The 14,699-nt window shown below is 35.9% G+C and overlaps 1 protein-coding gene across 6 annotated transcripts in view; it reads left to right on the forward strand.

Moving 5' to 3' along the window:
• Positions 1-14,699, forward strand: part of fhit (fragile histidine triad diadenosine triphosphatase) — a 321,633-nt gene that overhangs the window by 92,922 nt on the left and 214,012 nt on the right. For all 6 annotated transcript variants that reach the window (XM_058790640.1, XM_058790641.1, XM_058790638.1 and 3 more), the window contains one exon: positions 9,172-9,292. In XM_058790640.1, the coding sequence (XP_058646623.1) occupies positions 9,178-9,292 (115 nt within the window). In that variant the 5' untranslated portion in view covers positions 9,172-9,177. The remainder of the gene's footprint in view (positions 1-9,171; positions 9,293-14,699) is intronic.

A 14,699-nucleotide genomic window follows, 5' to 3' on the forward strand; every position in this document is an offset into this window, starting at 1 on the left:
AGTTGGCTGTAAGTTGTTTTTCATTACTACTGTGTGTTAATACTGTTTATTTCTTTTAAAATACATTGATCTAGTCTTAAAATATAGCAATAGTTGGGGTCATGTGAAATCTTTGTAAGAGGCTGGATCTAATCTGGACACACATAGTCACACTTTTTTAAAGATCCAATTATCACTAACTGACTTTGTCTCAAAAAAAACAAACAAACAAAAACCCTTATTTGCTGCTTGTTAATAGTTAGCATGGTAGTTCTTAAGTTTAGGTATGGGGTCAGATTAAGGGATCTAAAATATGGTCATGCAGAATAAGGCATTAATATGTGTTTATAAGTACTAATAAACAGTCGATATGTTAGTGATACGCATAAGCAACTAGTTAATAGTGAGAAATGGTCTCTAAACTAAAGTGTTACCAAAGTTATATAAAAAGTTAGGCCTATATTGTAAAATGAGTAGTGACTCTTCGAAGCAAACAAAGACATAAATAAATGACATACTATATAAGAGTGATCTCTTGTCATGGTGGCTGCCATGTTGAGATCTGAGACAATCTGGCACTTTTAGTTGGGAACTAGTTTAATTATAGTTATCAAACCACTCTCAGATATCATTCTCAGATATCACACAGCCTATGCTTTTACATAATCATAATGTGGACTCGTAGGAGGACCGTAAGTGGTTTGGGGTGACATTTTGGACAGGACCTCATTGCACCTTTGTCTAAAAATAACAAATATGCAAATTTTGCAAACTTAGTGTAGGCTCAAAGAATGCATGGTTTTCTTGCTTGAATTTACCATGGTAAAAGTCTTTTGGCAAGGCCTCCGGAAGAGCTTAACATTGAACTCTAGACAAAGAGATGCTGCCAAACCACCTGTAAGTGTTGAGCTTTTTTTCAACCATCTGTGCAGTAGCATTCAGCTGATTTCGAGAAAAGGTTTTAAGGTCATTTGCTCATTTTAAATAACAAATGATTATGAATACTATAATTAACAAAGCAGCATGTTACATCCAGATGCCTTGCCTTTCCCTTTGTGTATCTCACAGGTTCTTGGTGTGAACACATTTAATTAGTCATTATTATAATAACACATAGACGCAAACATGCCCACATGCGCGCGCACGTCTGACTCGATTACTGTCAGCGCACCCGTGAGAGATCAGCAGTCAGCATTCAACCGGTGATGAAATCTTTCATCACTGCCTTATTGATGTAGCTGTACTTGTGGGATCTTATTTGCTACCAAACCACTCCTGCAAACAAACTTAATGAGACGACGTTTCGACACTTGCATTGCTTCTGATAGCATTTCAAAACACAGAAACTCCCTCTAGCCCTCTGTCTGGATGCATCTGCTACCTGAATAAACTCTAGTTATCAGCAAGCTAAACTGACAGCTGAAGCCTGCTGCTCTCTGGGTGTGTTTGGGAGCTGTTTTTCCTCTCTTCTCAGGTAGATGAAGCGCAGTGTGCCAAAGGCCATGTTTGGATGGAAAATGAAATCAAATGTGTATGTTTTTTCACCTTGAGGTGGCTTCTGTGTGGTAAATCATTGGTTATTCATCATGATTAATTTTATGCAATGCCACACTCCGTCAGCAGTCCACTAGAAGTTCATTCATCAATGCCATAGTCTTGCAGTGCAACCAGTTTTATTATTACAATGTTATTACATTGTAATAAGATGTTAATAATTTTATTTTCATCACAAAGGGTCTTGTCTTTGACATAGTGCATAAGAAAGCAAAATGTGTGAAATGATGCAATGGTTATATCTAAAAAGGTGCTATCTTGCTTTAAACTGTCTATATGGGAAGCTTTCTACAGCAGTGTTACCAAATTGAATGCTTTAAGCCAGTGATTAAAGACGCTACTTTATACAAACAGTGCTGCTCATATGTACCACAAGAGAGACTCGACTAACGCCTACAGCTTAGTCTAATGTTAACCTCTAGCTAAACAAGTCCATTGTATAATAAACACACCAACAATGAAACTATTTTATAATGGTATGTTTCACTGCTGATTAAATATACATACTGTACATTTTCCTCAGCTTCATTCATCATGTTTGTTGAAATGCCATTGCAGAGCTTTAAGCAATACATTAGAGGAAACATGCCATTGTAAATTCTGATGTCATATGACACATATCAGAGGGTAGCCTAGTATAATTAGCAGTGTTTGCTAATCGTTGCTAAGCATCACTATTATTATCAACCTAGGCTAATTGGAAAAAAACATGCCTGCGGTGACATTTGTGCAGAATAATGTTATGTTGCTTCTTGCACATTTTGCAACACTTTCAAAGAGAAATGTCCCATGAGTGGCACTAAAAGCTTGTTCAGTTTTATCTGAAACAGACTAACATGAATCTGGCGAAGTTTTATTATGTTTCTTGTTCTACGTAGTACATCACGTCAGTTCAGAGGTGAAATGTCTAGTGCTTGGTGCTAAAGGTTGATGGTAGATAACTGGTAGTTTAAAAAAAAAAAAAAAACGTTATGCCCTGTCTAGGGCATCTTCCAGTGAAGAAGCGCAAAATGAAAGGACTAGCACGGACAAAAGATTTGCACCAATAGGTTTATTGGGAGTTTAAGTTCGGGATCCGACAATGCCAAAACGTTCTTGTTTTTAAACCTCTACCTTGCCTACCCAAAATAAAATAAAATACAATTCACTGCCCTGACTTCCTAACACCAAAACAGAGAACAAACAAAACTGGCATCAGACTTCCTACTATCCCAATTTAATATTTACAATATTTACAAAACCATTTACAGAGGCAAGCAAAAACCGAGTTTAGAGGGCAATCCAAAAATCAGTGTCAAACAGGCAAATGGTTCAAATAAACCAGCAGAATAAAATAATAACTAATAAAATAAAATAATAATAAAATGCTAACGAATAATAAAAACAAACTGCTCAGATCACAAAATGGCAACAAAATTGCAAAAGATTGCTGCTGAGGAAGTGATGTTGTGACATTTAAAGTTCTGTAGACCAATCAGGAGACAGTAAAAATCACCCTGCAGGAGCCAATCGGATGGCTTTTCCTAGGGAGAGCTGATACACAGACAGCCCCAACGCAGCAGAGAAAACAGAACAACAACAGGGTTGCAACAAGCAAAAAAAAAAAAAACCCACACATTTACTGATTCAAACATGCCATTTTGGCTCACTTCTACAAGCCTCAACAAATCTTTTTTATCATTACTTATGTTTCACGACACTCCTTATCACAATGTTGTACCAGATACGCTACTGAGTAAGTTTGCTACATCAGAACAGCCATACATATGGAGCTGCTTAAGTAATGCAAATTTCAAAATGTATTAGTTAAGCCTTTGTTAGCTGCCACTAGTATTCATTTCAGCTGGAAACGGCACTGAATTGTACTGTATGTGTAGGCACATTTTTGGAGTTCAGCAAAATTGTAGGTAGAGATATAGTTTTCCAATAAGCCTGGGTTGATTATTATAGTTTCTGCTCAATCATAGGGATTTGAACAAACCCTAAAGGTGCAGTCATATTAGCACAAAAGCCTCTATTTTTAGAAGTGTAATGATGAAAGTATAGCTATGAAAGTAACACAGAAGTCACTTTCAAACTAAGAAGATTTCTGATGGACAGTGCAGCGGATCCTTGCGACCAGCTAGAACCTGTTATGAAATCTGCATATGGAAATATTTTACTCTCACATGAAATCGGATGGATTTGTATTGAAATGACTAAAGTTTGCGAGTGTTAAATGTGACCACATTTTCCTAGTGGGCCATTAAAGACAAAAATATTTACATTGCACACTAGGTTTTGAGACCCATCCAGAGAGTTAGCAAGACACAGAAGGGAAGAGCTACCGTACTAGCCATGCTTCTACAGTATGTGCTCAATACACTTACTGATAAAGATGAGAGATTGCTGTGTTTGTACACTGAACCATACGAAATTAGTCTGTTTTATCACTGACATCACCTAAGGATATGAAGGCAAAATGCCATAAGAAATATAAAAAAAGCTTTGGGCCTCGATGAGACATTCTTTTCACATCCAATGGACTAGCTAAAGACAAGTATTCAACAGAGTTGATTTAATTAAGGACTCATTCCCATAGTTCAATAAAAAGAGGGTACAGCTAAGCCTTGGGCGGCATATCATTGCTTTTGTGTTCAAACTGGAGATGAGGTGAGCTCTCTCATGGATGTAGCCTATGGTCTGCTTTTGATATACGTTCAATGTTATTGCACTGAATGGATCTCATTTGGCTCTTTTGAATTTCATATATACGGTAATACAAATGAAAAGTTTCCTGCTTAACTGTATAATTACATTTTTAATTGCAGTCCTGTAAATATATACATTTGTATACAAACAAAAAGTAGCTGCAGAGAAAATGTCCAGTGCTTGAACTGCATTAGCATTCGTTTTGTCCTTATCAGGCCGGAGCTGAGTGAAACGTGTGCATTAAAGACCTTGAGTGCATTGTGTTACGATAGGGGATATAATGTTTCCTGTATGTGTTTCATGCTGTCACAGGGATTTCAGTGGCTTTGCAGTTATGAACACCTGAGCCCAATTCCACAGGGGGAAGTGGTCGATATGTCTTTACAGGCCACTGTGTAAAACAAGGAGGTGTTGAGATGCAGTCAACCTTTTGTTTTAAGGGGTCATGACATGTTGGGGCTGCAAGCAAAGCTCTGACATATAAAAAGCTTTAGGATGGTCTGATATTTACAGGCAGAAGAAATACACTTTTAGTCTGATTTTGTGAGTACTGATATCTAAACACATATGTTTAGATTAAAATGAAAGCAACTGGGACAAAAAATAATTATTTTCAAATAAGCTTTGCTTGCAATATGACACTGATTTATAATATACACAGTAGAGATTGATTTAAGACAACACAGGAGCACTCTATTTAATGGTGCAAGATGTTTTTGGACAATTTCTGTGCTGTGCTGCATGTGAAAGCATCATGAGTGCTTTTCGCATTCGTAAATATTGTTTGATTGCTTATTGATAGCTGTTATTGACTTTTTTTTTCCATTTTAGCCCACATTTTTGCAGTTGTTTTATTTGTCTGAATGAACTCATTATTAGTTTTACTTGTTGTTTATTGCTTATAATGTATCAGATTAATTAGAATCTAGAGGCTTGGATTCACAAAACAATCTTAAAGGGATAATTCACCCAAAAATGAAATCCGAGAGCTTTCTGGTCGTGCATAGAAAGCAACATGGGAGTTCCTTTGCTGTCTATGCAGGGCCAGAAAGCCCTCAAATTTCATAATTTGTGTTCAGAAGAAAAACGAAGGTTTTACCATTTTGGAACAACATGAGGGTGAGTAATTAATGACAGATTTTTCATTTTTGGCTGAACTATCCCTTTAAATTTTTTATTTTTATTATTATTATTACTTTTTGAGTATTCATAAAGCTGTTTGTAAATAACGTCTTGAAGTTAGGATGCCCTCACATTGACAAAATGTTCTTAACATATATACTATTGTACTTGTATGATTTAGCATTCTTATCAGATGTTTGTGTTCCAGATAGAAATTTCATAAGAAAAGGAAATAATATCAAAAATGATTACAGTGAATTATACAGGTTATGTATTATAAACTTAATAGATGTATCTATTTACAAAGCTCTTGTCATTTATCTGAAGGTTTTTTTATTTATTTATTTAAGTATGGTTAATATTTGATAACCGCAAATTCTAGTAACATTATTGCACATTTATGCATGTTACACATGCAGTACATGCAGGGATGCATTTAAATACATTTATTTTTTGTATTTTCAAAATACATAAGGTACTTTGTCAATCAAACTTCTTATTAGACTGCTGATGTCCTGCAGGGATGGGCAGTATTTCAAATCCATGTATTTGAAATGCTATTTTGTATTTTGTATTTTTGTATACTTGTTGATACAGGAAATCAGCAGTCTAATACAGAGGTTGATTGGCAAAATGTATTAGGCTTTATGCATTTTGAAAATACAAAAAGTACTAAGAATAAATGTATTTAAATACAAAATAGTATTTTGTATTTCAAATACATGCATTTGAAATACTGCCCATCCCTGAGTATATGCTTGTTTAGTTAGAATGAATTTCAGTGATATCAATATTCTCTGTCCCGTTTTGGTCATAGAAATCCTCATGCTGTTTTTGTTTGTATATAGCAGATATACGGCACCTTGGTTTTGCAGTACATTGCTTGTGCTATAACCGCTTGGCTGCTTGAGTTTGTGACATCTGCCCTCCTGAATCCAAACTATGCTGCATTCATTCATTTTTTTTTTTTTTTTTTTTTCTTCTTTTCCTGCACAGCCCATTCTGCCTTGGCCATAGTGTATAACCCTACTAATTATTTAAAAAGCCAAAATTACAGTAATTATGATCTAATGGATTTAAGTTTGATTAATTGCACAGCCCTAATGAGAATAATGAAAAATTCAATATATGAGGAAAACAAAATTACATCAAATACCATTACCATTTGTTCTCATAAGTGTTTACCATGTCCATATATTTCAAAATAAGCATTCCATCTGGATTTCACTGAATGAACCTTGGAGTGTGTGTATGTGTGTGTTTGAATTAGTTTAGGGATTATTGTGTCTGCCGGTAAATGATGTATCAGTGGCGGTGAGCAGGCTTCTGGATTTCACCGATTACACGCTGGAGCAGCAATCTGTGCAGTCAAGGTTACAGATAAGGATTAAACACGCAACCGGCGCAATAACGCCGCATGAATGCAGGCCTAGCGAATCATGCGTGACCGTCACTGCTGCGAGCCGAGTCACAAGCATGTTTGATGAAAATGTTGATATCAGATCACAGCAGAGTGCCGAAATGCGCCAACACCCTTAAATCCACGCACGTGTGTGTTACCGTACCTGACGTGGAACAAAATGGCAAACGCGTGTAGTTAAGCACACGGGAGATGCACATTAATTAGGTCATTGCAAACTGTGGCATGCTAATTGCAGCATTGTGATTCTTAATTGCGGAATTGTTGGAATCTGTTTAGGAGACTAATGCCCGAGACAGCTGGTATGCACACATTTTCTGCTTTCTTTTTTTTTTTTTTCCTCTTCATTTTCATTCTTTTTTTTTTGGATTCATCCTCTGGGACATCGTCCAATGCACAGTATGGGTCCTTTTCGCCATGTTTTCCCAAATTATATGTGTTTCTGTGTGAGTGTGTGTGTTTAGAGGGAAAGAAAATTAGGTTTTCTATGTATGCGTGTGAATAATTCTTCATGCATGCATGTGTGCATGTGTGTGTGTGTGTGTATGTCTGTGTCTGTGTGTGTGTGGGGTCATTTTGAGTGCACTTATGCCTGTTTGTGTGTATCTGTGAGGTGTGAATCTTCCTCATTATCTTCACCCTTGTCCTGCTCTTCTTCCTCCTCCTGTGTCCGCATAGACTTAATTTAACCCCATTATAATAATTCATGCACATATAAAAACCTAACTCCCTTTGGTTATTACATATAATTACATTTCTAAGGAACATTCATGGCTGTTTTTTCTCTCTTTATCATGTTGAATGCAGAATTGATTGCTTGACATTTGTTTCGCTTGGTAAATAGGACAAATCACGTACTCATCATGCAATAGTTCAGATAAAAATGACAGTTCTGTCATTATCTATGGAAGAAAATAAATTTGTAAGGACATGAGGGTGAGCAAATGATGACAGATTTGTCATTTTGTTAGGGCAAACTGTTACTTTAATTCTACTTGGGATGGGTAATGCGACTGCATTAATATATTTTTAGCTGATCAATGCGAACTGAAATTCCCTGGAGAAGATGTTTAAATTTAGCAAGAGGACACTGATCTTGGTCGATGCTTGTTTGTAATGGTGGGCATTGAAAAGCCCTCCCAGTGTGACAAGATCCCTGTTTTTTTTGCTTTATGGATTGTTCTTTGTTTGAACTCTTGCTGTTTCAGATATTTGTTTTATCATTGACATCTCCCATTGAGACTGTTTTAAAATAGCTCGCCATCAATTTGTTTACTTCAGGTCTGCTATATCTGAGATGCTTTCATCTGCACTGAAAGGAGAGAAGACATATTATAGAATGGATAAATGTTGTCTCAGACAATTAAAAGCATAGAGAAAAACTTAACAGGATGTGTGATCATATTAGTTTGCTATGGTAACCTCATCTGTTGGGTCCATTAACATAATGTTCATTTATTTGTCTGGATCTGTTAAATTATTCACAAATACATTATGTAAACAATTCATACATACGCATGACTTTAAATGTTAGTAAAATACACTCAAACATTTTTTTTTCTGAAGTCGTAACTAAAACAAAGATAGAATAAAAAATGAGAGAAAAAAAAGGTTTTCTACATCAAACTTTCCATGTTATTTATTTATTTATGGGATTGTTTGTGTAATTTACTGAAAAAAAAAAAAAAAACCTTTCAAAATATTTATTGATCTAATTTATTTATTTTTTTACATTTTGTATTAATTTAATTATAATTTATATATATCAAAATTGTAAAACTATAAATATAGTCACCTAAAATATATACTATACTACTTTTATTTAAAGTAAAATTAAAGTTTTTTTTGTTTTGTTACTTGAATGTAATTCAATCTAATAAAATCAAAAGACATAATAATAATAATAATAATAATATATTTATGTCTCTTAAAATATTAGATGATTTGACATGTTAATGACATTTTTTCCGGATTTTACAATTTTGTAAAATGTTGTTCAAAAACCTTATGGTATTTTTGAATGTAATATTTGTTAAAACATTTATAATATATACAATTATTATATTAAACCTTATAAAATTTGCATCAATACAAAGACTTACAATACATTTTAAGAACTTGGCACAGGTTGTACTGTGCATATAATAATAATAATAATAATAATAATAATAATAATAATAATAATAATAATAATAATAATAATAATAATAATAATCTTTACGTCTCTTAAAATATTAGATGATTTGACATGTTCATGACATTTTCAGGTTTTAAATACATACATATGTACGATGTAAATAAGTAATAATAAATATATATATATTATTTTTTTTCCCGCCCTTGTCTTTATTGTGGACACTCTCATTTGTCATTGATGGTAAAAGCTCTGTCTCTGTCTCTCACAGGAATTGATGTCCACTATGGCCACGTTTCGCTTTGGGCAGCACATCATAAAGTCCTCAGCGGTGTTTTTGAAGACGGAGTTGTCCTTTGCACTAGTCAACCGAAAGCCGGTCGTGCCTGGCCGTATCCTTTTCAGGTTTACCGTAGCGACTGGGGTATTACACTGAGGTGAAGCGAGAGCAGGTAGGATTTTCAGTCTGTCTGTGTTTACTGTGGAATATAGTGCGCTCTGAAGAGCAGCACTGTTGCTCCCTGCTGTTGCTCAGCAACAGTTTGCTCTTTGTTAAGTTTGGCCTAACCTTTGCATTAGGGCCGTATCTCCAGATGTTTACCATACAGCGCTGCACAAGAGCTTCTCTCTGGGAACAGGCCTCTAGGATTGGCTGAAAGTTTTGCTGTCTTGTGTCTAAAATGACCTGAAAATTCCTGACAGATTCCTTCTGAGTAAGGGTAATGAATCACAAGTCTAAGAAATTCAATTTCAATTCTTGAATGACGTCTTTCCATTTTGAAGCTAAATAAATAATTTAATTTATTGTGTATTTTATACTTGCAATGCACCTAGGTGAACTAAAATGGCTGCAGTTTCCCTATAATAAAAAAAAATAAGGTTAAACAAATAAATAGTTGATTAAAAAAGTTAGTTATTTGATAAAAGAGTTTGATACGATATATATACACATAATATATAACACACAATCTCTTTTTAAAGAAGACATTTGGCAGATTATTGCTGAAGTAAAAAACAAACCATTGTTGAATAGAAAAAAAAAAGTTTTCGAAGTGTTCATTGTCATGAAAAATAATGTTTTCATAACAACAACAACAAAACACTAATTTCAAATTCTATATAAAACATAAAGCATTTTTCCCAAACCATGTTTTATACTAAATCTGTGAGAAAATCAAAGCCACAAATTTAAACAAATTTATATTGTTCCAAATTTGAAGTGTCTAAAAAAACAAACAAAAAAAGAACAACATTTTTTAGAAGTAGTTATAGCTAGTATATGCACATAATCCTTTAAAGTATTTGTTTGTTGTTTCAAATGTAATGATTGTTTAAAATAATTATATGTGTATATATATATATATATATATATATATATAAACACATTAAAAGCAATTAATCATGCCCCTGATAAATGGTTAGCACTTACATGTTTTTCCCCCCTCAGCAAATATTTATAAATGGAACTAATTGCAATGATTAATTGGCATATTATGTAATTCATTTGATTGAACATTTTCCAGTCAGTTGACAGCCTAAGTTAATAATTTAGATATTCAATTTGCAGACATTTGCTTTGTTTCGTGTGCTCTTTAAATGTTGCGTGCACAAACTGTACTCTTTTCACAAACTGACTCGGCTGCATGCAACACAAAAAGCCAAATGCCATGAATCATCATCAGATGCTCCATAATACATTCTCTTCTTTTTATGCTTTGCTTCAAAAAGAAAGCAGATACTTCTTTGTCTATTAATCTTAGTGCTCAACATGCAAATGCAAACATGCATACATTTGCATGATTTCCATTGCTGATTTGTTTGAATAATGTCCTTATTCTCTTTTCGAATAGCAATAAGTCCTTGGCTTTGCGGCAAAAGATCTTCAAGTGCTGCTCTGTCTTATGTAAGCTTCTATGTTTAGATTAACTTTTGATGGAAAGCCATTTTTTACAGCATTATAGGCCACTGCAGCACAATCCTAAAACCCAGCGAGAGGCAGCAGTGTTTGGAGGGCATAAGCAATGCATTAGCATTATTTAATTGTTACTCTCACAGTCCGAGTGGCATGAAACATTACTACGCTGCTGGGAAGTAGCAACAGCAGGAGAGCTAAAGGACAGAGCTGCTGCTGTGTATAAGAGAGGCCTAGAGTCATGTTTATCAGTGTATCAGTGTTATTATCTGTTTCTTTATCACCAATATTCCCACAAACAAACTCCAATCTAGTGTTATGCTTCAATAATACTCTGTGGCAGATGTGGTTTCATATTCTGTATTTAATGAAGTGACATTTAAACATTTTAGTTGTAACTTAAAAAGTATATTCCAGGTTCGATACAAGCTTAGTCAACTGAATACAGGTGCATCTCAATATATTAGAATGTCGTGAAAAAGTTCATTTATTTCAGTAATTCAACTCAAATTGTGAAACTCGTGTATTAAATAAATTCAATGCACACAGACTGAAGTAGTTTATGTCTTTGGTTCTTTTAATTGTGATGATTTTGGCTCACATTTAACAAAAATCCACCAATTCACTATCTCAACAAATTAGAATACTTCATAAGACCAATAAAAAAAACATTTTTAGTGAATTGTTGGCCTTCTGGAAAGTATGTTAATTTAAGGTGTATGTACTCAATACTTGGTGGGGGCTCCTTTTGCTTTAATTACTGCCTCAATGCGGCGTGGCATGGAGGTGATCAGTTTGTGGCACTGCTCAGGTGTTATGAGAGCCCAGGTTGCTTTGATAGCAGCCTTCAGCTCATCTGCATTGTTGGGTCTGGTGTCTCTCATCTTCCTCTTGACAATACCCCATAGATTCTCTATGGGGTTCAGGTCAGGCGAGTTTGCTGGCCAATCAAGCACAGTAACACTATGGTCATTGAACCAGCTTTTGGTACCTTTGGCAGTGTGGGCAGGTGCCAAGTCCTGCTGGAAAATGAAATCAGCATCTCCATAAAGCTTGTCAGCAGAAGGAAGCATGAAGTGCTCTAAAATTTCCTGGTAGATGGCTGCGTTGACTGTGGACTTCAGAAAACACAGTGGACCAACACCAGCAGATGACATGGCAGCCCAAATCATCACTGACTGTGGAAACTTCACAATGGACTTCAAGCAACATGGATTCTGTGTCTCTCCACTCTTCCTCCAGACTATGGGACCTTGATTTCCAAATGAAATGTAAAATTTACTTTCATCTGAAAAGAGGACTTTGGACCACTGAGCAACAGTCCAGTTCTTTTTCTCCACAGCCCAGTTAAGACGCTTCTGACGTTGTCTCTGGTTCAGAAGTGAACCTTTTCCTGAAGACGTCTGAGCGTGGTGACTCTTGATGCACTGACTCTAGCTTCAGTCCACTCCTTGTGGAGCTTTCACAAGTGTTTGAATCAGCTTTGCTTGACAGTATTCTCAAGCTTGCGGTCGTCCCTGTTGCTTGTGCACCTTTTCCTACCCAATTTCATCCTTCCAGTCAACTTTGCATTTAATATGCTTTGATACAGCACTCTGTAAACAGCCACACCTTTCAGTAATGACCTTCTGTGACTTACCCTCTTTGTGGAGGGCGTCAATGTTTGTCTTCTGGATCATTGCCAAGTCAACAGTCTTCTCCATTATTGTGGTTTCAAAGAACAAGAGATACCCGGAATTTATACTGTAGGGATGGTCATTAATTGAAACTCAAATGTAAATATTCTACAGTTGATAAATGTTGTGGCTGAAAACAATCGTCATTTGAATATCACGCCCCTAAAAACACCCGGTTTAGAAGCCTTGCCCCTATAGTTTACGACAGTGGTAACCAACCTTTTTAAGCCCAAGATCCCTGACCTCGGCCTTTATGAAAGACAAGATCTATCTATTGAAGAATTGATACAAAAAGACAGCCCAGATTGCACTTCCAATTTGAGGCCTTTTATTTTGTATTTAAATTATTGATGCACCGATCGTGGTTGATTCAGATTCAGTATTTATTTATTTATTTTTAAATCCAGCAAATTGGCCGATACTGATGAATACTGGTTGATTTTTTTTTTTTTTTTTTTTTTTAAGCAAATTTATTTATTGGTCATTTGCTCCCTAACAAGCAAACTGGCCTTAAACAAACAAACAAAAAAATCTGTTGACATTTGAAATTATGTATAATTTCAGGATTTAAAGCAAAAACAGAACAGCTTGACTTTAGCTCTGTGAAATTATGCTCTATAAAATATCTGCATGAAACAAAAACAGAAGACGGACTGATTGAGGTCACTGATGTATAATATAATCATTGTAAGTAGATCAGTGATTGAGGCCCTGTTTACACTAGTGCATTTTTGTTTTAAAACGGCGTTTTAAAATGAAAACGATCCACGTCTACACTGGACTCATTTCAGGACTTGTTTCAGAAACAATCTCTGTCTACACTACACAACCGAAAACGCATGTCACATGACCATTCATGTAGGTACAATCTTAGATGTATAGGTAGATTCCCTACTATTTAGATGGCAGTAGACGTGTCTACCATAGAGAGAGATATATATATATATATATATATATATATATATGGTGTCTACATGCTTGGAGCAGTTGAATGGGGAATCTACCTATACATATCTATTGGTACAACAATGACCCAGATGTTATTGTTTACACAGTCGTCAAGGATACGCTGAGCGAATGTGGGATCAGCCACACCATCATTTTCAAAAGTCTCTGTTTTGCTCCATTTACACTGAAACGCAACCCCGGAGTTTTCAAACTAAAACGGGGTCTGCAGCGTTTTTAAGTCTCCATTTTCAAGGTTCGAAAAATGCCAGTGTAGTGTAAACGGCAGGCGTAACCGTAGCAAAGGTTATGCGTTTTAAAACGAAAATGCACTAGTGTAAACGGGGCCTGAGATGCAAATTCACTCCAGCAGGTGGCACTTATGGAATAGCCACGATATAGCATTCCCTTGGTTACCGCTGTAAACAAAGCAAAGCTGTGCTTATAAATATTACTTTATATAGAGGTAAAAGAATAAAATGTCATTGCCATCTAAACTTTTCTCAAGACAGTTCTCTCCAGTGATATATTAGTATAACCCCACACCCTCAATTCAATATTAATATTTTCTTCTTATATTTCGACCATCGTGAACAGTGGGATCTACTGGGACAGTGAAAAAGATCTACCAGTCGATCGCTGTTTTCCCATTGAAATGGGCTACTTTTACACTGTTGCTGCAGGTTGTTTTTTAGTCTGTGGGTAAAAGCGATCTCCCCACCTCCCCTGGGCTAAAAACGTGACTAGGCTAGTTTTCATTAGCAATTGGGCTGGTTTTGTTTAGAAGACCTGGCAATCCTGTTTCCGGGTTTGTACCTTGGGTTGTTTTGCCAAGTGTATGGTGGAAATTCAGATATCAGTTATAGTCAACAATTTGGAATTGGGCATGAAGACCTGCAGTGTAAATGCTGTCATGGTGAATGTGTTGAGGAAGTGTGGCTTGGTGTGTCTGAGCTGTTTCCTGAGCTCTCTACACCTTTCAGTGGGCTAGCAGTGTTTGTCTCGTATCAAAGCTGTTCACTTTCTACATGCATCAGTTCAGAAGAGTTTGGAGAGGTAGACAGCGCTTGGCAAAGATCTTAAAGCTCCCCCGCAGCTCTTGAACATCAGTATCACACCTGAAACACAGTGAGGGGGTGAGGGGGCTTTATGTGGGGAGCGGGTCCCTGGGGCAACGCTGCTGAATCTCAGCGGCTTTAGCTGGTGTGATTTAAGTTAGTCCACATCGCCACATGAAAGGGCTCTGTTCCTCCACACACACTTATC

The sequence above is a fragment of the Onychostoma macrolepis genome, chromosome 11, assembly GCF_012432095.1.
Source record: "Onychostoma macrolepis isolate SWU-2019 chromosome 11, ASM1243209v1, whole genome shotgun sequence".
Classification (NCBI taxonomy): Eukaryota; Metazoa; Chordata; class Actinopteri; order Cypriniformes; family Cyprinidae; genus Onychostoma; species Onychostoma macrolepis.